Raw genomic sequence first — 21,879 nt, 5'->3', positions numbered from 1 at the left:
GAAGTTTGCATAAAATTGATATTATTTCTTCCTTAAACATTTATTAAAATTCACCAGTGAAACCCTTTGGCTGTTGAGCTTTCTTTGTAGGACAGTTTTTAAGTAAAAATGACGTTTATTTGATAGATGTAGAGCTAGTCATGTAATCTACTTCTCCTTGAATGTGCTTTGGTAGTTTGTGTCTTTCAAGGAATTTGTCCATTTTATCTACTGATTGTCAAAGACATCAAATTTATTGGTGTAGGTTTTTATAATATTCCCTTATACTTTTTATATTTCTTATTCTGGTTACTTGTAATTTATTTCTTCTCTCTTTTTCCTCTGGCTAGGAATTTGTCAGTTTTATAGATCTTTAAAAACTTTTATTTTTTATCTCCATTGTTTTTCTCTTTTATTGCATTGATTTCCACTCTGATCTTGATCACCTTTTCCTTTTGTTTTCTTTTGGTTCAGTGTGCTCTATTAAAACAAAATTCTTAAAGCAGAAACTAATGTCATTGATTTGAGCTCTTTCTCACTTTCTAATATACACTTTTAGTGTTATAATTTTCTTCCTAAATAATGTTTTATCTGCATCTCACAAAGTTTAGTATGTGTTGTGTTATTTCTGGCATGTGAGGTATTCCAAGAGTTTAGGTCTTCTCAATATGGAAAAGTTGATAGAATTGCTCACATTCATTTGCTCTTAGCTGTGGCATATTGCAATATTAAGTGTGGCTTGGTTAAGATTATTTACAAAGTATATTAACTGGTCTTAATTCGACAATCTTCACTAATGCACATGTGGCTTAAAAAATACCTACAGTGAAACTACTGAATGAAAATAACACTAAAATGCATTTTTGAGCAAACAAGAAAATGGCAGTGTTTTTTATTTTCTTTCTCCTACCATGAACTTTCTATCTGCCATGGTACAAAGCAGAAACAAGAATGCCATAAACAGACCTACATTATCAATAATAGTTTGAATATGCATTTATATCTTTAACCTGGCTTTTTGTATATAATGTACTTGTGAAATTATGTAATGAAATTATGCAAGCATCACAATTTATACTCAGTGATATTCTGAGTTATGTGATAATTCAGTTCCATTCTTAATCATACATCAAAATTTAGTAACATTTTATTAAAACCTCTTTTGAGGTTGCCCTCAATGTTCTATACCTTTGTCTAAAAATTTGGTCTTTCTCCTTCTGTGAAAATGACTGAAATCACGTTCAGAGAGAAAACAGAACATACTAAAATGCATTTCTTTGTCAGGAAACTTACTGAAACAAGCTTAAAAAGCAGAGCTGAAGCTTCAGGACACATATATTGAAATAAATTATGCAATGTACAGTTAGCTGTAATGGATGGCAATACAGGTGCTTATGGTAGTCTCTTTATGATATTTGTTAGGTTCTTTTTCAGTTATAAAATATTTGAAGAGCCAGGTACTTTTTTGTGCACCACTCAAGGAAAGATAAAACAGAAAAATAGCCCGGCCAGCATGGCTTAGAGATTTAGCATCCACCTATGAACCAGGAGGTCACTGTTCATTGCTGGTCTTGGCACATGCTCAGGTTGCAGGATTGATCCCCAGTAGGGGCTGTGTAAGTGGCAGCTGGTCAGTGATTTTCTCTCATCATTAATGTTTCTATCTCTCTCCCTCTCCCTTCCTCTCTGAAATCAATAGTGTGTGTGTGTGTGTGTGTGTGTGTGTGTGTGTGTATCAGAAAAACAAATCCTAAAATATAATTTCTTTTCCTTACTCCCCACTCCTGTCTCCTTTTTTCATGGAGAATTTATATGACACTCCTGAATATCTTTTAGAAGAGGAAGATGTTCACTGGTTATTTTTTACCCTAGTTATCTCACTTAAAAATGAGTTAGGCCCTAACCGGTTTGGCTCAGTGGATAGAGCGTCAGCCTGGGGACTGAAGGGTCCCAGGTTCGATTCCGGTCAAGGGCATGTACCTTGGTTGCAGGCACATCCCCAGTAGGGGGTGTGCAGGAGGCAGCTGATCGATGTTCTAACTCTCTATCCCTCTCCCTTCCTCTCTGTAAAAAAAATCAATAAAATATTTTAAAAAAACGAGTTAGACCTCTCTCCCTCTCCCTCTTCCTCTCCCTCTCCCTCTCTCCTTCTCTCCCTCTTTTCCCCTACCCCTTCTACCCTCTTCTTTCTCCTCTGTCCCTCACACACAAGTCCCAAATATGCTAAATCTTTTCATAACATTAAAAAATAATAATAAATTAAACCCTCCTGTCATTTCAGGGTAGAGATGATGTTTTAATAATGAATGTCATCCTATCTAATAAAAGAGTAATATGCAAATTGACCATCACCCCAACACACAAGATGGCTGCCCCCATGTGGACAAAGATGGATGCCCCCATGTGGACACAAGATGGCTGCCACAAGATGGCCTGCAGGGGAGGGAAGTTGTGGGCAATCAGGCCAGCAGAGGAGGGCAGTTGAGGGAGACAAGGCCTGCAGGGGAGGACAGTTAGGGGTGACCAGGCCTGCAGGGGAGGGCAGTTAGGTGCGACCTGGCTGGCAGGGGAGGGAAGTTAGGGGCAATCGGGCCGGCAGGGGAGCAGTTAGGCGTCAATCAGGCTGGCAGGGGAGTGGTTAAGGGGTGATCAGGCTGGCAGGCAGAAGCAGTTAGGGGCAATCAGGCAGGCAGGCCAGGATCGGGCCTAAACGGGCAGTTGGACATCCCTCAAGGAGTCTCAGATTGGAGAGGGTGCAGGCTGGGCTGAGGGAAACACGCACACACACACACCCCCATGCATGAATTTTGTGCACCGGACCTCTAGTTATTATATATTTATATTGTTGACAAAAACTACGATGACTTTATATGTGCAAACTTTCAAGACTTGGAAATATAATTTTCTAATTTCAGTGGATTTTGAACCTATTTGCTAAAAATATTAAAATGGAATCTTTTTATTTTCTCTAAAAACATTTATATCAGTGAACATTGGTAATCTACTAGCTTAATTTCAATAGAAACTTTTGCATAATTAAGGTATAGGATTGAAATTTGCTATCATGTCTTAGTAAGTATAGCAGTTATTTTACTTTTGCAATTCTTTTATTTGTGTATCAGTGTCTTTGCAATATCCAATGAAGCCAAACATCAAAATAGGTCATTTAAAAATATGTTTATTAGAGTTATATTGATTAATAGGTTTATATAGGTTTCAAGTGTGGGTTTCTAAAATACATCATTGTATTGTGTGTTCACCACCCAAAGTCAGGTCTCCTTTCATCACCATTTATCCACCTTTTATCCTCTTCTACCTACCTACCTACCTCCATCCCCCACCCCCACATAAGCCACTGTTAGTGTTACACCTTTGAAGCACTATTTTGTGTGTGTAAGAAAAGTATTAATGCCATTAATAAGTATAATTTTAATCTAAAATATTATTCTTTTTTTCTGAGCCCTTTAAAATTTCAATATTTTGGTTATATATGTCAGAAAATTAGTAATAAAATATACAGTTGATCCTTATATGAGGATTTTTTTCAATCTGCTTATTAAGTGGACCCATGTAGTTCAAACCCATGTTATTCAAGGATCAACTGTACATATTTTGGAGATAAAAATGAAAAATTTCTTAGTGATGGGGAGTGCATGATCAAAAAAACTTGGTTGTAATCATCTGCTTGGACCACTGGAGTAATCTCCTAATATCTTTACTTCCATTCTAGTTTTTCCAAAGCTATTGTCCCCTTCTTAATAGCAAGACTGATCTTCACAGCATGCATTTGTCATTGTATAATTCTTCTGCTTATTAGAAAAATGCACACACACAAATCTTTAATATGATCTGTAAAATCTACAAGCTATATAATCCAGCTTCTCAGGTCTTGAGTCTCATTTCTCACCACTCTTCCTTGTGGACTAATACTGTGTTTGTATTTGCCCTTCCTTATACTTAACACAATTTCCAATTTACCTTTATTTTCATGAGTAGTTGCAAAGATAGTCATTGACATTATTCAGATGGGTGTTAAGCTCCATGAGGACAAGGCCCTTGTTTGTTTTTGCTTACCATTCTATTTTTCCAGTACTTAGATGTGAGTGAATGCCATGCCAAAGAGTTTGTGTTTCATCCATTTAGAGCAGGGGTGGGGAGCATCCTGCCTGCAGGCCATATAAGGCCCACAAAATCATTTGATCTGGCCCTGCCAAGGCATTAAGGGTGAGTTAAGTAATTGTTTGACCAAATATAGCAGGCTGATTTTTAAGTTGATAATTTAGTATGGCCTGCAAGATGACGTTATACTAGTAAATATCCAAATGGCCCTTGGCAAAGAATAGATTCCTCACTCCTGAATTAGAGGCTCTATGAAAAATAGAAGAGCCTTGGCTGGGTAGCTCGGGTGGAACCTCATCCCGATGTGCCAGGGTTGTGAGTTCTATCCCTGGTCAGGGCATGTGCAGGAATCCACCAGTGAATACATGAATGGGTGGAGCAACAGGTTCTCCCTCCCTACCTTCTTCTCCCCCCCCCCCCCCCCCCGTCCCTCCATCCCTCCCTCCTTCTCTCTGTCCCTCACATCAATTTTTTTTTTTAGGTCTTTTTTAAAATTTAGTTATTTATATTTTTTAAAATTTCTTTATTGATTAAGGTATCACATATTTGTCCTCATCCCCCCATTCCCATCCCACACCCCTCTCCACACATGCCCCCACCCCCCTGTTGTCCTTAACCACTGGTTAGGCTCATATGCATGCACACAAGTCCTTTGGTTGATCTCTCTCCTATATCCCCACCCTTCCCTACCCTCCCTCTGAGGCCCAACAGTCTGATCCATTCCTCCTTGTTTCTGGGTCTGTTCTTGTTCATCAGTCTATGTTGTTCATTTCCCCTAGATGAGTGAGATCATGTGCTACTAGAAATACACTTATAAGAACCAAAAATGAGACAAGCAATAATGGTTATGCTGAAAGGCAAATGAATCAGTCTGTAGTGAGTTTCTTTCCGGGCCGACAGTTCTTTTGCGACCCAATTTCAATGTCAAACAGTTCCTTATGTGCACATGTCAGCAATGATATTTCATTTCTGGATGGTGGAGAAATGGTGGTAATGCAGGTCCGACCCTCTCTGGTTTGGTCCTGGGCAACCTGCAGTGACGCACAGCTGCTGACTGCTAGTATGGCAAGGCAACGTCAGCATCTTCCATCTCTGGACTGCTTCTTTTCTGTCTTCATGGCTGGAGTAGACCTGTCGATTCCTCTCTGTTGCCGGAATCCACATGGTCTCGGAGTTGTTTTCTGAAAATATACAAACATATTCTTGACCAAAAGTTAATAAAGGAATATTTCCTATAAATTTGACTTGGGATCTTTTTTCATTTTTTGCCCAAATGATTTTCCTCTGGCTTGTTTTGACACCATGTGTGTTTTTCATGGGTGTCTTGCTTTTAGCATTACAATTATTTTTCTAAAGTACAAATTTTCTAGATATAATTTACTTACAGGATATTTTTCCTTACATGATATTCTTCTACTATCCCCCTTTTTTTATTTACATATTAGGAGGCTTTTGAAAATTTTTTAATGTAGTCTTGATAGCTTTTAAATTTTATTTTTTGCACTATAATATGACTGCTTTAGGTTCATTACCTGTTATGCAATTTTATCATGAGATGAACTACCGATAAAAATTTTAGTTAACACTTTAGGAACTGTTTTTTGTCCAGTACTATTAATTTTTCTAGAATATTCGCTTGCTTCAATTAGCCAATTTAAATTAGCCTGAAAACTTGACTACTATTTCACTGTCAAATTTATTACTCTAACAACATTCTTATTTTACCCTGTAAATATTAGTGGGAAGGATTATTTGCCTTCTTGAGTAGGCCCTGAGCATTCCTGGTGGTAGGCTGGATTTAGATATCAACTCCCACTTCACCTCACCATGGGTTCAAGTCAACTCAAACAATTCTTGTTGCAGTGAGAGGGCAGCTGCTGTCGGCCAAGTCTCTGTCTGTTACCCGAGTCCCGATTTGAGCTGGGCATGGGACGTTAAGCAGCCATTGGGGCAGGAGACTTCCTTCAGAAGGGGTGAGGGTTCAGGCCCCTGCTAAGTTAGGGGGTGAGGGTCTGTGCCCCACCTCTGTTGACCCCCAAGTTCTCTCCTGATGGCCCCTCTGCGACTGTGCCTGTCTTAGGTTGTTCCTTCCCTGAGGAATCTTACCCGTCTCTGGCTAACCAGCCATCCTCCGGGGCCAAGCAGGGTGATGTGAGGTTCAGTTCTGTCTCCTTGGTACCCTATGTCCCCGTGGCCTCCACGCCCAGCACCTGCCTTGGGATCCCCTCGCCTGCTGGCGGGGTCCCAGCACTGATAACATATCTTGGGGAACCCGGGTTTCTTCTCCAGAGAGGGCTCAGTTCGCCCCACTGGGCGAGAGACAGATCCATGGTACCAGTCATCACGAGGCTTCAACCTCAACGTGAACAGAAAACTCAGGCAACAGCTGTGCTCACATCAATTTTTAAAAAAAAGAAAAATAGGAGAGTAATGATGTCACATACTAAGACTTGAACTTTAGAAAGTTTAGCTAGAGGCTGTAGTTGAGTGAATAAGAAAGACTGGAGTCAGGTAGATCCATTAGGTAGCCATTGTAGATGAGAACCTGAATGAAATCTTTGCATGGAGAGGAGATAGTGTTACATTTAGTAGATGTTTTGAAGATAGAATCCAGTAGTACTTGGTGACTAACTAGCTATTGTGGGACGTGAGGGAAAGGTGTCAGAAATTACTTAAAAGCTTGGGCTATTAATTTTTAGATAACTTATCAGGTAAATTAGCAGTTCAAGGGAATGGAGGATTCTTTTCATTTTTTAAAATGTATTGTTAATTTCAGAGAGAAAGTGAGAGGGAGAGATAGAAACATCAATGGTGAGAGAGAATCATAGATCAGCTGCCACCTGCATGTACCTCACCAGGGCAAGCCCACAACCTGGACTTGTGCCCTAACTAGGAATCGAATTGAACTGTGACCTCCTGGTTCATAGGTTAACACTCAACCACTTAGCCACACTGGTTGGACAATTCTTTTCATTTTTTACACAGTTCACAGGAGTGACCTTCTGGACACTGCTTTATTTATAAGTTTTTATGATAACTTTATTGAGATATAATTCACATACCATGCAATTCACCCATTTTAAGTATATAATTAAATGGTTTTGCGTATATTTATAGACATGTGCTACAACCATCACTACAATTTCAGAACATTTTCATCACCCAAAAAAGAAATTCTCTACTCTTCAGCTGTTACCTCCTTTGCTTCTGTCCCCTGCCAGCTCTATACAAGCACTAATCTATTCTATCTCGAGATTTTCCTTTTCTGGACATTTCATGTAAATGGAATTATAACATATGTGGTCTTTTGCACCTGAATTCTTTCACCTAGCAAAATGTTTTCAAGGTTCTTCCAAGTTGTAGCATGTATCAGTACTTCATTCCTTTTTATGGCCAAATAATATTTTATTGTATAATTTATATCATGGTTTGTATACATTCATCAGTTGAAGGACATCTGAGTTGTTTCAAACTTTTGGCTGTTATGAATAATGTTACTGTAAACATTTGGGTACAAGTTTTTGTGTGGTCATGTTTTCATTTTGCTTGCTTATATGGTAACTCTATATTTAATCATTTAAGGAACTACCAGAATGTTTCCCACAGCAGCTAGCTACACCATTTTACATTTCCACTAGGCTTTCAGTTTCTCCATATCCTTGACAACACTTCTTATCTGTCTTTGTGATTCTAGTCATCCTAGTGAGTATGAAGTGGTATCTATTGCATTGTGGGTTTGTTTTGTATTTCTCCTGATGAAAAATTATATCAAACAACATCTTTTCATGTGCTTACTGGCCATCTGTATATCTTCCTTGGAGAAATATATAGTATATTCAGATCCTTTGCCCATTATTCAATTCAGTTGTCTTTTTAAAAAAATATATATATATATAATTTCCATTTTATTTTTTTCCAGATAATTTTTCTTTTGGTCTTTAAGGACTTAGCTCCTTACATGGGCCTTGGTGGAGGTCGTGGGGCAGCACTCGCAAGTTTAAATCGGTGTGGGGGTGTTTGGTTCTTCTGGGTTTCACGAGACTGATTCCTGACTACCTTGCTATGAACGGCACAATTCACACAGTAATATAGTTTTACATACAGCTTGGGAAGCACATAGGCATCAAAGATACTCGCTTTGGAAATGTCCCTAACAGCTATGGCCTTTCCTATATTTTGAACAACTAACTTCTTTTAAATTTAATTACTTTTTAAAATATATTTTTATTTGATTTCAGAGAGGAAGAGAAAGATAGCACATCAGTGATAGAGAATCATTGATCAGCTGCCTCCTGCACACCCCACACTGGGGATCGAGCCCACAACTCGGGCATATGGCCTGACTGGGAATCAAACCGTGACCTCTTGGTTCATAGGCTGATTCTCAACCACTGGGTCATCCTAACTGAATGAGGAACTTCGTAATGGCCTGGTCCTTAGGCGTGTATCAGTGCAGTTACTGCCATGAATAGGCTGCACATGCCTGTGGCCTTTTTTGGCATGACTATTGTTCCTTCTATTCTTGGTCATCTTGGAAGTGAGGACCCAAGAGAGTTAGATTATTTGTATCTTTACCATTAAGGGGTAAGAGCTCTTTATATATTGTAGATATCAGTCTCATTAGATAATATAATTTGCAGATATTTTCTCCCCATTCTGTGGGTTGTCTTGCACTTTCTTGATAGTGTCTTTTAAAGCACAAAATTTCTTAATTTTGATGAAGTCTAATTTATCTGTTTGTTTTGTGTCTTGTTATCATATGTAAGGATTCTTTGCCAAATCTAAAGTCATTAAGATTTGGCACTACATTATCTTCTAATCTAAGAGTTCTGTAGTTTTAGTGCTTAAATTTAGATCTTTGATTCAATTTATTTTTTTTAATATTATCTGAAGTAAGCGTCCTACTTCATTTTTTTGCATATGACTGTTCAGTTGTCCCAGCACCATTTGTTGAAAAGATTCTTCTTTCACCATTAGGTGGTCTTGGTACCCTTCTTGAATATCAGTTGACCACAGATGTAGGTTTATAACTTTTTTTAATAGCAAAACTATATTTTAGGTTTCATACAGTTTGGATTTTTCTTTCACAGATAATTATGTCATTAAAGGAAGATTGTGCTTATTTAATTTATTTTTTTAAAGATATGTTTTTGTTGATTTCAGAGGAAGGGAAGTGGAGAGATAGAAACATCAATGATAAGAAAGAATCATTAATCGGCTGCCTCCTACACGCCCCCTACTGGGGATCGAGCCCACAACCTATATGCTCCAACCAGGAATTGAGCTGTGATCTCTTGGTTCATAGGTTGATGCTCAACCACCTAGCCACACCGGCTGGGCAATTGTGCTTATTTTAAATAGGCATTTAGGGATGTTTATGTGATTTCAGTACTATATGGTGTACTCCAGACTTAACCTAGAAAAATGGACAATTTACACATGCGAGACAGCTATTCTGATTGTAAAAGTTGAGTTTGGAAACTCATGTTTCAATGATAGTGACATTTTGGCTTTCTTTTTACTGGTGCTTCCTGAGTACTGGGCACTGTGTGAGTATAGGGCATATAAATAAGTATATAACAGTTTCTTCAAGTTGCTAATTGTAAGATTCTGGAAGCAGAGAGAGGAAGGGAGTAAAATTACATGGGAATGCCATGTAGGGTATTTTTAGTCTGTAAAAGTGGTATATTTTGAGATGATATAGGTTGTACAGCTATTTTCACCCTAGTATACAGTTTTTGGTATTACCTTTTTAAAAAGAAAAAAATTAAACACTTTCTTAAGATCAAGAATCTTAAATTATTTGCTTTTCCAGGCCTCTAAATTAGGATATGAGTACTATGGATGCTGCTTAAAAGAAATGAATGATAAATAAGCACTATTAGGTTGCTTTTTGTATTAAGCTCTGGGAAAGTTCATTATTGACTACGAAATTGCTGAGGCCTATCAGATGGAATCATTAAATTCTTTTGTGTTTCTTTTATGTATTCTTGGGAACTCAGCATACTTTTTCATTGAGTTAGCTGGAATTGAATAATTTAATTTGAAGCATTTTTCACTAATAAAACTTTTCCATAGAATGTTACTATATAATTCATATCCCATTTATTGTAGGAGACTCAGCAGTCCAACTTTGGCCCTGGAGAACAAAGTGAGTATTTCTTTTACTTTTGGCTTTCTTGAACTTTTCCTTGCTCATTCATGGTCACAGCATATATTGCTTTAATAATTTTTTGCATATCTTATCCAAATTTTGTCATCTGATGATTAGTAATGGGTTCAACTGAATCTTGATATGCTTAAAAAATGAAGAATTATAGATCATTGGAGATCAAAACTTTTTATTATTAAGTACTTGAACTACAAAGTTCATGAATTCAATTTGATTGACACTTTATAAAACCAAGAGCCATTCTGTCTTTCCATCTTCTTCATGAAGATACTTGTTCTATGATAGTAAAATTCCATGGGGTCACTGTAGCTTACAATGGCTCTTCTCCTATTTGTATTTTTATTTATTCTTTTTGTCTGGGAAGAAAGTCTGCTGTCTGCTACACAATCCCCCTCCACCTCCTCTCTCTTGGCCTCTCAGAGGAACTTGAGAGGAAGATAGCCTTAGGGAATTCAAGCATGTTTCCAAGATCTGATGGCTGGTGGTAAGGTTAGGGTAAGGTCAGGAACTGTAACAAATGTCTAGGCTTCATTATATAGTTCTGTAACAAAACTAAGATTCTCTTTGTCAAGAGCAATACCTTCTTAAGTAAGATAGATTTATACTGGTAATAAGCTATTTTGGGAGCTAAAAATATGGAACTTTTGATACTTATTGTGTTACCTTTAGTGATCTTAAAGTCGAAACTAGATGACTATCCCTTTTAATGTTAACAAAGTTTATGTATCTATTTCTTACTTCAGCATTAAAGCTGTAGTTATAGGAAAAAGGGACCTGACATTGTGAATATATATAGAAAATAAAGCAGAGAATTTACATTTTCTCTCTTAAAACCTTTTAAGAATATCTCATTCTTAGTTCTACCCCCCACCCAACCCCCATTGTCTCTCCCCAAAACTAACTATTGGCAAATGGGATCATAAGCTGCACCTACTCTTTGTTACCTGTGTTGTTCACTTAATCTTTTTTAGAGCTGTTTTTGTATCACTATAAAGCTCTAGTTCATTCTTTTTAGCATTAAAATTGTGTTTATATTGTATGAAAGTACCATAATTTGTTTAACTAGTCCCTTCTTGAGGGACATTTGTTTCCAGATTTTGCTGTTACAAACTATACTATAATAAACATCCATGTGTGTGTTTATATTTATGTATTTCTCCAGATATACATGTAAGGTAAATTTCTTTTATAATAATTGCTAAGTTAGTGGATATGTGCATTTAACAGTATTGATTAGATATTATCAGATTGTCCTCCAAAAAGATTGCATGAGTTTATAGTTCTACCAACAGCATATGAGCATGTCTATTTCCACTAGTATCTCATATTATTGGACTTCAAAGTGTTACAAATTTGATGAATGAAGAATTATATCTTGTCATTTTGATTTATATTTCCTTGAGGGTATTTTGATATTTTACAATCTAAATAGCCCTAGTTTAGTTGCTGATTTCTGCCTTCTTTTTATTCTAGAAAGATATAATCCTTCTTCTAAAACCTCAAATGGGCATCAGTCTAAATCGTAAGTTTATTGCTTAATAAGTTTAATGTTTGTCTTTTTTGCTAAATGTCTTCATGTAGTATGTGGATATTTAGAACAATACTTAGAAATACGTACTTAATCTTTTAAGGCAGGGGTCGGCAAACTTTTATGTAAAGGGCCAGAGAGTGAAATATTTAGGCATTTAGGTTTTAAGGTCCAGATGGTCTCCATCTCAGCTATTCAGCTCTGCCATCATAGCATGAAAGCTGCCATAAATCATGGGTGTTGATGAATGTAGTCCATGGCTGCATTCCATAAAACTTACTTTATAAATAGGTGGTGTTCTGAATTTGGTTTGTGGGCCATAGTTTGCTTACCTCTGCTCTGAGATTATAGGTTTTAATTCCATCTCTTAGGGATGTGTGTATTTGTGTTGAGTGTGTGCTGATAATTTGTTTTTAATAAAGAAGACATTTAAAAAGAAAGGATTCTTCTCAGTAGGCTCTCTATTTAACCTCTAAATGTAGCATATTAAAACAATGTAGTTTGTATTGTTACTAAGTTTCCCTACTTTCATTTTGTAGGCAGAACCTGGAGAAAACATCAAAATTTAATAGGGTAGTATATTAGATGATAATAAATTCCAGAATTACTCCTTCAGTGAAGGGCATGTGCTGGGGGGTGGGAGTGGCCGGGGAGAGGTCAATGGGGGGAAAAGGTGACTTATGTAGTACTTTAAACAATAAAGAATTTAAATTAAAAAAAAATGAACTCCTGAATTCCTGAGACCACAAGTCATTTGAGTGAATAAAAGAAAGTTCTAAAGAAACTGTGGCCAGAAATAGTGTCAGCTTTATGCCATAACCACAATCTATACTAATAATCTCAGCCTCTTCAGATGACCATAAATGAGACCTGAGTGAGAATGAAAATATATAAATGCAACAAGTCCCACTTCACTGCTGAAGAATTCAAATTATATTCCTACTTATATTTTTTCATATGCAAAGAACTAATGGGGCTTACCATATATGTGCATGTCACTTTGGTTACGGAGGGAAAAGCAAGCAGGACCTTGAGTAGTCTGGTAAAAGCTTTGACATATTCACATGTGAATAGGTTCATTGAGCTGCATTATTAAATCATAAAGGCTGAGGAGAATTCAAAATAAGTTATTTGCTTACAGGAAATCAGTCATAAAAATGCACTAAGCCCTTGTCCAAAAGAAAACTTTTTTTCTGTCCCACTTAATTGGGCCAGCCTTAAAACACTTAACTCTATTATCATTTGGTTACTTTGTTTCTATGTAATTTTTGTATGTGATAATCAGAATTTGGGGTCAGATTTAGAAACTCATGTTAAGCTTTGAGGGGAAAGTGTAAGTAGTTATTAGAGTAAAAAAATTTTCTCCCACTGATTGGAGGCTACCATGAAATTTTAAGAAGAAAAGTAATGGGCCGAAACCGGTTTGGCTCAGCGGATAGAGCGTCCCAGGTTCGATTCCGGTCAAGGGCATATACATTGGTTGCGGGCACATCCCCGGTGGGGGTTGTGCAGGTGGCAGCTGGTCGATGGTTCTCTCTCATCGATGTTTCTAGCTCTCTATCCCTCTACCTTCCTCTCTGTAAAAAATCAATAAGATATATTTTTAAAAAAAGAAGAAGAAAAGTAATGGAACTACTAGTAATGAGAAATTAAAACTTTTTCCAGTTGTAGTTCTCCCTAATCTTTGTATTATTTTTTCCTCTTCTGTAAAAAGAAAAGGAGTTTTCTATGGTCTGTTACTCACGTTTTAAATCTTTTTTTAATATATTGATTTCAGAGAGGAAGAGAGAGGGGAGAGAGAGATAGAAACATCAATGATGAGAATCATAGATCGGCTGCCTCTTGCACACCTCACACGGGGGATCAAGCCTGCAACCCGGGCATGTGCCCTGACTGGGAATCAAACTGTGACCTGGTTCATAGGTTGACGCTCAACCACTGAGCTATGGCAGCTGGGTCAGTTTTTAATTTTAATTTTGATGTTATGGCCTTAAGAAAAATGTCTTTTTGTTTTCTAAATTTATTTGAATTTTGATCAAGGAAGATTTGGAACCTAGAGTTTATTTTTAACATATACATGGTCATTTTTATGGTATAGCCAAGTTTCTTACCCATAATCATTACTTCTATACAGGACACTCATCTTTCATAGTGAACTAGAACTTTGACTTTTGTGTTCTGGTTTACACAATTACCCAATTGTACAAATCTCTTTATAGAACATTAGGGACAATGAAAGAGAATTGCTGGTGCTTTTATTTTATCTTCCTTCTTTTTAGTAGCTATATCTCTCTAGTGGACTATTGGGTATGAATATGATAATTTATTTTAATAATTAATGTGTGTATGTAATTAGAGAAAAATTAGAGATAACAAAAGTGAGTATAAGAGTTTCTAGAAGGTAGCTTTTGTTTAATTAGAAAAGAAAAATGAATATATTACTTATGGAAAAGTAGGAGTTTCTGAAATTTTAAATTTCTCAATTGTTACTCTGAATATGAACAGAGTAACAGACAGAATAAGACTTACTGTTTCTTTTCTTTGTTTTTCAATTGACGACTTGGCTACCACAGTGATTATTTGTACAATTCTTAGTAGATATTTAATACTCTGGTATGCCATGATAAACTGTTCCAAAAATAATAACCCTTTCTGCCTTTTCCCTCTAGTATGTTAAAAGATGACTTAAAGCTAAGCAGCAGTGAAGACAGTGATGGGGAACAGGTGTGTCTACTACTACATGATTTTGCCAGTCTCATACAGTATTTGTTTTCATTGTTTTTTTTAAATAAGAATTCTAATTGAAAATACATTTATGATCCAGTTATTTAAAATAAGTTAACTCCTGCTTTCCAACATTGGAATGTTGTACTTTTCTGCTCTGTCTTTACACCTCCATTAAAAAAAATTTTTTTTTTTTTAATTCTCATCCAAGGACATACTTTTATTTATTTTAGAGGAGAAACATCCATCCATTGCCTCCACATACGCTCCCCAACCTGGGATCGAACCTGAAACCTAGGCATGTGCTCTGACCGGGAATCAAACCTGAAACCTTTTGGTGTGTGAAACCATGTTCCAACCAACGGAACCACCGGCCAGGGCAAAAATTGGCTTTTTCTTAATACTTACCAGGGATCAGAATATACACATGAAGCATGAGATTGTTGACAAGAACTATTAACAAAGCTTTTCCTCTTATCCTGGCAATTAGTTATTTTTAGCTTAAAACAGTATGTTGTGTTAAGTAAACATTGATGCATACATTAGAGAAACCAGTTTTTTAATGAAACGTTCAGATATTGTTCACATTAAGTAGATGGAGTGCTGTTTTTTCGTTCAAGGATTTCTTCTCATGTTTTAATTTTAGGATTGTGACAAGACAATGCCAAGGAGTACACCAGGAAGGTAGGCATTCTTTTATTTTTTAAAATTGGTTGCCAGATTTGAATGTTTTCCTGTTGTCATTGTAAAAAAGAAAAGAAACGTTTGGTCACTTATGTTTTATCTCTTTTAGTAACTCTGAACCTTCACACCATAATAGTGAAGGAGCAGATAACTCCAGGGATGATTCTAGCAGCCACAGTGGATCTGAAAGCAGCTCTGGATCTGACTCAGAGAGTGAAAGTAGTTCCAGTGACAGTGAGGCAAATGAGCCATCTCAGAGTGCATCTCCTGAGGTGAGAGGGAGGCAGGGGTACCTTCCATAGGCCTTCTTAAGGCCCCTGGTGATGCCTGTTGAAACCTGACTCAAATATAAAAGGTGAAGGAAAGAAGGTTATATATTCTGACAAAAAGAAATTGAACTATCTTGTAGGAAAACTTAGTACTTCAGTTTTCTTGTTATTTGAATAAACATTTGGTCTAGTTAGGAACTACTTGAGGTCATATTTCAGGTCATGAAAATATTAAATTTTTTTTTGTTTGGTCTTTATTTTTGTGTCTTCACATGTTAATTTATATTATGTAGTCATTGTAGATAAAAAGAGTCTTATAGTATAAGACTATACTATAGGTTGATAGTATAAGACTATCAACTGTAGGTTGATAAAATGTGATTTAAAATCTCTGTTGGTACCTACATCATTTGTTTACTTTCTAGTTATTATATGGTCTTTTAAAATTTTGCATTTAAAGATGGATTCCTGATAGGAATACTTAGTATTTAAAGAGTATTTAAAGGCTATATATATAATTCAGCTTATATCTTCTCACTCAGGTGATTAGATGTGATAGTCAATATTCAGCCCTTTGCCTTGGTTCACATAGAACTATGAAAAAACAAAAAATCTTTGAGGCATTAGCCATAGTGTTTTTCCTCTTCCTGAGATTGTAAAGGAGGGAAAAGCTTCAGTATAGGAAAACATACTTATTTCTCTGTTTTTCAGCCTGAACCACCACCAACAAACAAATGGCAACTTGATAACTGGTTGAATAAAGTGAACCCACATAAAGTGTCACCAGCTTCTTCTGTGGACAGTAACATCCCATCATCTCAAGGCTATAAAAAGGAAGGCCGAGAACAGGGCACTGGGAATAGCTACACTGACCCAGGTGGACCTAAAGAAACAAGTTCTGCTACTCCTGGACGAGATTCTAAAACTGCTCAAAAGGGATCAGAAAGTGGGCGTGGGAGGCAGAAGTCTCCTGCACAGAGTGACAGTACAACACAGAGGAGAACTGTAGGCAAAAAACAACCCAAAAAGACCGAGAAGACGGCTGCTGAAGAGCCCCGAGGGGGCTTGAAGATAGAAAGCGAAACCCCCGTAGACATGGCTACCAGCATGCCCTCCAGCAGACACAAAGCAGCCACCAAAGGCTCAAGGAAACCCAACATAAAAAAGGAGTCCAAATCTTCCCCTCGCCCTTCAGCAGAGAAAAAGAAATATAAGTCAACTAGTAAATCTTCCCAGAAATCAAGGGAAATCATAGAAACAGATACCTCATCCTCAGATTCGGATGAAAGCGAGAGCCTTCCTCCTTCCTCACAAACTCCTAAGTACCCTGAGAGTAATAGGACTCCCGTTAAACCCTCCTCAGTGGAGGAAGAAGATAGCTTTTTCCGGCAACGAATGTTCTCTCCTATGGAAGAGAAGGAACTTCTTTCACCCCTTAGTGAGCCTGATGATCGGTATCCACTTATTGTGAAGATTGACCTGAATCTCTTGACTAGAATACCAGGAAAGCCTTACAAAGAAACAGAGCCACCGAAGGGGGAAAAGAAAAATGTGCCAGAGAAGCACACAAGAGAGGCTCAAAAACAAGCCTCAGAAAAAGTTTCCAATAAAGGCAAGAGGAAACATAAGGTTTGTAAAGAGTTTTGTTGTTGTTTTGTTTTTCAACATCAGAATCTGAAATGCAGTGGAAATCTCAGCCAAAAATGACTAGTTGAGTCATAGCTATGAGAGAACTAGAGGTTAACCCAAGGCCCAGCTGAGGCTACAGATAGAACAGTCTTCTAAGGACCACTGTGCTTCTGCCTGTCTCCTTTTGTAAAGCAGCATAGTTTCTAATTAGGTCAGAAATGAACTAGTGTGCTGGCCAGTGTGGAGGTGAGAGTGAAGCAGAGATTGCAAACTGGTCTTCACAGGGTCCTTCAAGTTTTGGTTTGAAATGTCTTTAGTTGGGATATGTACTCTCCAGGTTGTCACACTTCTCTCTTATACACAGATCAAGTTGCATCTTTTAAATTACTAATTCCAGCTAAAGCATTGTCTTACCGATTTTGACACATCCTTAAGAATTTCACTAATCCACTGTACCTAACTCTGCCCCGCTCTTTTCCTTTTTCAAACACCCATAGCTGCAAGTTCAGACTAAAAACATCTGCTGGCACATAGCTCTCTAAATACTTTCAAGATAATTTGGATTTAGAAATGAAGCTTGGTGTATATATTTAAGGTCAGCTTTTTTTAGACCCAGGAAATGTGAAAACTCACAGTGTCTATGATTGGAGGATAATAGACGTATAATGGGAAGAGTTGAACAACTTACATATGTAATGGTGGTTCTTTGATAAAAACAGCCTAATCTTTTCAGTTCTCGTGAGGAATTTTTCAGTTCTAGTTAGGAATTTTTAGAGGAAAGCAAATTTTAATAATCTGTTTTGAAGAATAGTGTAATTTCCTGATACATAGATGTGAATATGGTTATAAAAGACTGAAAGCATGAACAGGTGAACAGATAGGTACCAGATGGTCTCAGAACAATACTCCAATCGCAGTTGACCTTGAGAATTTCATGTAGGAGGATAGAAGAATACAGCATTTCTTATATTTTTTTCTGCATCCAACATTCCATTTTTAATTTTTTAATATTTTATTTTATTGTTTAAAGTATTACAAATAGTAGTACATATGTCTCCTTCCCCCACCTCCCCCATTGACCTTCCCCCGGCCTCCCCTACCCCCCACATTTTCTTAAAATGAAGTGAATTAGAGGTTTTTTCTCTCTTTTTCTTAAAACCACAGTACTGTGTGCATGATGAGATATATTTGGACAAATTAGAATAATACTTGTGTCTGCTTTTTTTTTTTGTATCTTCATAAGTTGAAGATATTTTAAAATTTGAATTTCTAGAAAACTGGAATTTCAGTACTATAGCTAATGATTTCTGTTATTGTAGTGTAGGAAAGTTTTATTCAACTAGTAAGCTGCTTAGGGCTGCTGGCCTCAATAGTTCATAGCCTTGAATTGTTAGATATGATTATGGGGTTTAATTCATGAAGTAAGAGCTTGTATATGATAGGCTCTACTTTTTACAAAGCTAATATATTGAATAAAAATATGGTCCTTTTATGCTTAACACATAATATATGTTCTTTATAAGATTTTCAAATGTTTAAAATATAGTAGAGAAAATGAAGGCCCTTTTTATTATATACACACACACACACACACACACACACACACACATACATATACATATACATAGTGATTTGAGAGAGAGAGAAAGGAGGAAGGAGAGAGAGAAAGAGGGAGAGAAACATCGATCAGTTGCTTCCCATATGCATCCTGACTGGGGACTGAACCCAAAACCTGTCTGTGACCAGACAAGGAATTGAATGAACTGGAAACCTTTTGGCGCATGGGAGGACACTCAGTCAACTGAGCCACATCAGCCTTTTTTACTCTTTTGCTTAAAACTATATTATTTACAAGAAAATATCCCCTTCCTCTAAAAGGAGTACCCCATATCTCCTCCCCTCCCTTAAGTCTCACTTTTATATATTCCTCCCAAGTTTTCTATATCAATACTTGTAAGTCAGCCCTGGCCCTGTAGGGCTGTGGAGGAGGCAGCTGATCAATTATTATTATTATTCTCTCTCAATTTCTCCCTCTCTTTCCCTTCTCTGAAATCAATAAAAATATATTTAAAAATAAATAAAATAAAAATGTTATGCTAAGGGAGCCAGATACAAAAATGGCACCAATTTATGATTTCATTTATATGAACTGTTTAGAATATGCAAATTCATAAAGACAAAATGTATAGATTAATGATTGCTAGTATCTGGAAATGGAGACAATAGGGAGTGACTGCTGATGGGTACAGGGTGACTTTTTTAAGATGATGAAAATGGTTTAAAATTCGTTGTTGCCCTGGTTGTACAACTCTGTGAATATACTAAAAGCCATTGAATTGTGTGCTTTTAAAGATTGAATTTTATGGTATGTGAATTATATCTTAATTTTAATTTCACACACCATCCCCCCACCCCAAAAGACTACAGGAAATTTGTTTTAATATTTGGGCTCTGTTTATCTAAAATAGGAGACTACTACTGAGCCTTAAAACCTACTTCACTAAACATTGTTTAAATTAATTATTGTACTTTACATTTGTCCACTTACTGAAGTTTTTCAGGGATAAACTGTTTGGGGGTGACTAGTTCTGGAATAAAGTTCAAACCTAGCAGCTCTTTCTGTTTTCATCCAGAATGAAGATGATAACCGAGCCAATGACAGCAAGAAACCCAAAACAGAGGACAAGAATTTAGCAGGCCACAAGCCACCCAGCAACAGAGAGTATGTCACTAAAACATGTTACATGTGTGTTAATATATGTATGTAATTTGCTATTGGGCTTCCTAACATGCTCTTAGAATATTCCTTTTAGCAAGTATATATCGTATACATATAACATACACCAAATAGTGGAAGCTTTTGCTTTTAGCTAACAGGGATGGAAAGCATTTAAGGTTTATTCAGTTTTTTCTCTGCTCTTTTTTAGTGGAGTTAGGGGTGAGTATAGTAAGAAAGTAAAGCTTTACAACTTTCTGGCTAGATAAGTTTATCTGTAACTTGCAAGAGACTAATTGGTAATTCACGAGCATTAATATCTTCATTCACCATCCATCTTTTTGTTGTTATTCAACTAGTATTTATTGACTACTTGTTGTATGGCAGGCCAAGGGTTAGGCATCCTCCTATATAATAAAGAGGTAATATGCAAATTAATCCTCACACCCTCACAAGATGGCTGCCTATGACCAGGCCGGCAGGGGGGTTAATGAGGGGCGACCAAACAACTGAACAGCAGGCTGCGTGGGGCAACCAGGCCAGTGGGGGCGGGGGAGCAGTTGGGGGCAACCAGGCTGGCAGGGGGGACAGTAAGAGGCGATCAGGCTGGCGGGGGGGCCAGTTAGGCGCAACCAGACTGGTGGGGGGGAGGCGTGCAGTTGAGTGCAATTAGGCTGGCAGAGGGGCAGTGAGAGGCAACTAGGCTGGCGGGGGGGGCAGTTGGGGGCAACCAGGCTGGCGGGGGGGGAGGGTAGTAAGGGGTGACCAGGCCAGCAGGGAGGGTCAATTAGGGGCGACCAGGCCGGCGGTGGGGGGCAGTTAGGGGTGACCAGGTAGGCAGGCAGGTGAGTGATTAGGAGCCAGCGGTCCAGGATTGTGAGAGGGATGTCTGACTGCCGGTTTAGGCCCGATCCCTGGGATCGGGCCTAAACCGGCAGTCGGACATCCCCCAAGGGGTCCCGGATTAGAAAGGGTGCAGGCTGGGCTGAGGGAACCTCCCCTCACCAGCACGAATTTCTTGCACCGGGCCTCTAGTTGGTATATAACCATGACGGGAAAGCTAGACAAGATGCCCGTACTCATGACATTTGAAGATTTGTTTTGCAAAAACCATATGTCCTAGTTATCTCATAGGTAACAGCAAATTTGTCTTAAAAGCAAAGAGAAATGAAAAAACTCCATTGCCCCTATTACTGTGTGGAGAAATGAGGGCATTTGTTTGGTTTGGCAGGTCATCTAAACAGAGTGTGGCAAAAGAAAAAGATTTGTTGCCTTCTCCTGCTGGGCCTGTTCCTTCAAAAGATCCAAAAACGGAGCATGGATCTCGAAAGAGGACCATTAGTCAGTCTTCTTCCTTAAAGTCAAGTAATAACAGCAACAAGGAGAATAGTGGCAGCAGCAAAAACAGTTCCTCCACGTCAAAGCAGAAGAAAACTGAAGGGAAGACTTCCAGTAGCTCTAAGGAGGCAAAGGTAAGACACTGGGGGCCTTAGTCTTGAAAATCATTTTCATTGCCATGTGACTTCTCCGAGGTAACGCTGTACTTTGAAAATTTTGTAAACATCTCATTAAATTGATAGATCTGTGCATTTTTAATCTGAGAGTGTCATGTTCTTGATAATAAACTAATGCAGTGATCTAAGACCATGAAAGCAGCAAGTCAGCTGGCTACATGCCTAGTAATTAAGATAGAAAACCATAATTGGAAGAGTTGGTTGTGGGAAAACAGTTGATTATGATCGAATTATAAATAGTTCCATTTGCTTCTCTATGGTTTGAAATTGGCTTCAGGTTTTTAAAAATTGGATTTCATAAGCAAGTTATATTACATAAAATTATAAAACAACCATTTGGCTTTGATTTGTGAAGAAAAAAAATTCTTTAACTAAGCTAACACTGGAATTATTTCTAAAGCATGATCATATGTAGGGGAATATTCTTAATGTATGTGGATGGAAATTAATGCAGTTTTGAAAAAGCTTCTTTGATCTATCACCCTCAATGCAAATAAATAAAAATCCTTATTTGCATTGCTTTCTAAATGGTTCTGATCCAGGAG

General features: G+C 37.5%; 1 protein-coding gene across 2 annotated transcripts in view; it reads left to right on the top strand.

Annotated features, from left to right (window-relative positions):
* Window positions 1-21,879, top strand: part of AFF4 (ALF transcription elongation factor 4) — an 86,102-nt gene that overhangs the window by 44,002 nt on the left and 20,221 nt on the right. For both annotated transcript variants that reach the window (XM_054717823.1, XM_054717822.1), the window contains 8 exons: window positions 10,213-10,249; window positions 11,744-11,792; window positions 14,468-14,522; window positions 15,169-15,206; window positions 15,316-15,478; window positions 16,187-17,104; window positions 19,738-19,826; window positions 21,052-21,292. In XM_054717823.1, the coding sequence (XP_054573798.1) occupies window positions 10,213-10,249; window positions 11,744-11,792; window positions 14,468-14,522; window positions 15,169-15,206; window positions 15,316-15,478; window positions 16,187-17,104; window positions 19,738-19,826; window positions 21,052-21,292 (1,590 nt within the window). The remainder of the gene's footprint in view (window positions 1-10,212; window positions 10,250-11,743; window positions 11,793-14,467; window positions 14,523-15,168; window positions 15,207-15,315; window positions 15,479-16,186; window positions 17,105-19,737; window positions 19,827-21,051; window positions 21,293-21,879) is intronic.

This window comes from Eptesicus fuscus, chromosome 6 (assembly GCF_027574615.1).
Source record: "Eptesicus fuscus isolate TK198812 chromosome 6, DD_ASM_mEF_20220401, whole genome shotgun sequence".
Classification (NCBI taxonomy): Eukaryota; Metazoa; Chordata; class Mammalia; order Chiroptera; family Vespertilionidae; genus Eptesicus; species Eptesicus fuscus.
This window is presented reverse-complemented; position numbering and strand designations above follow the sequence as displayed.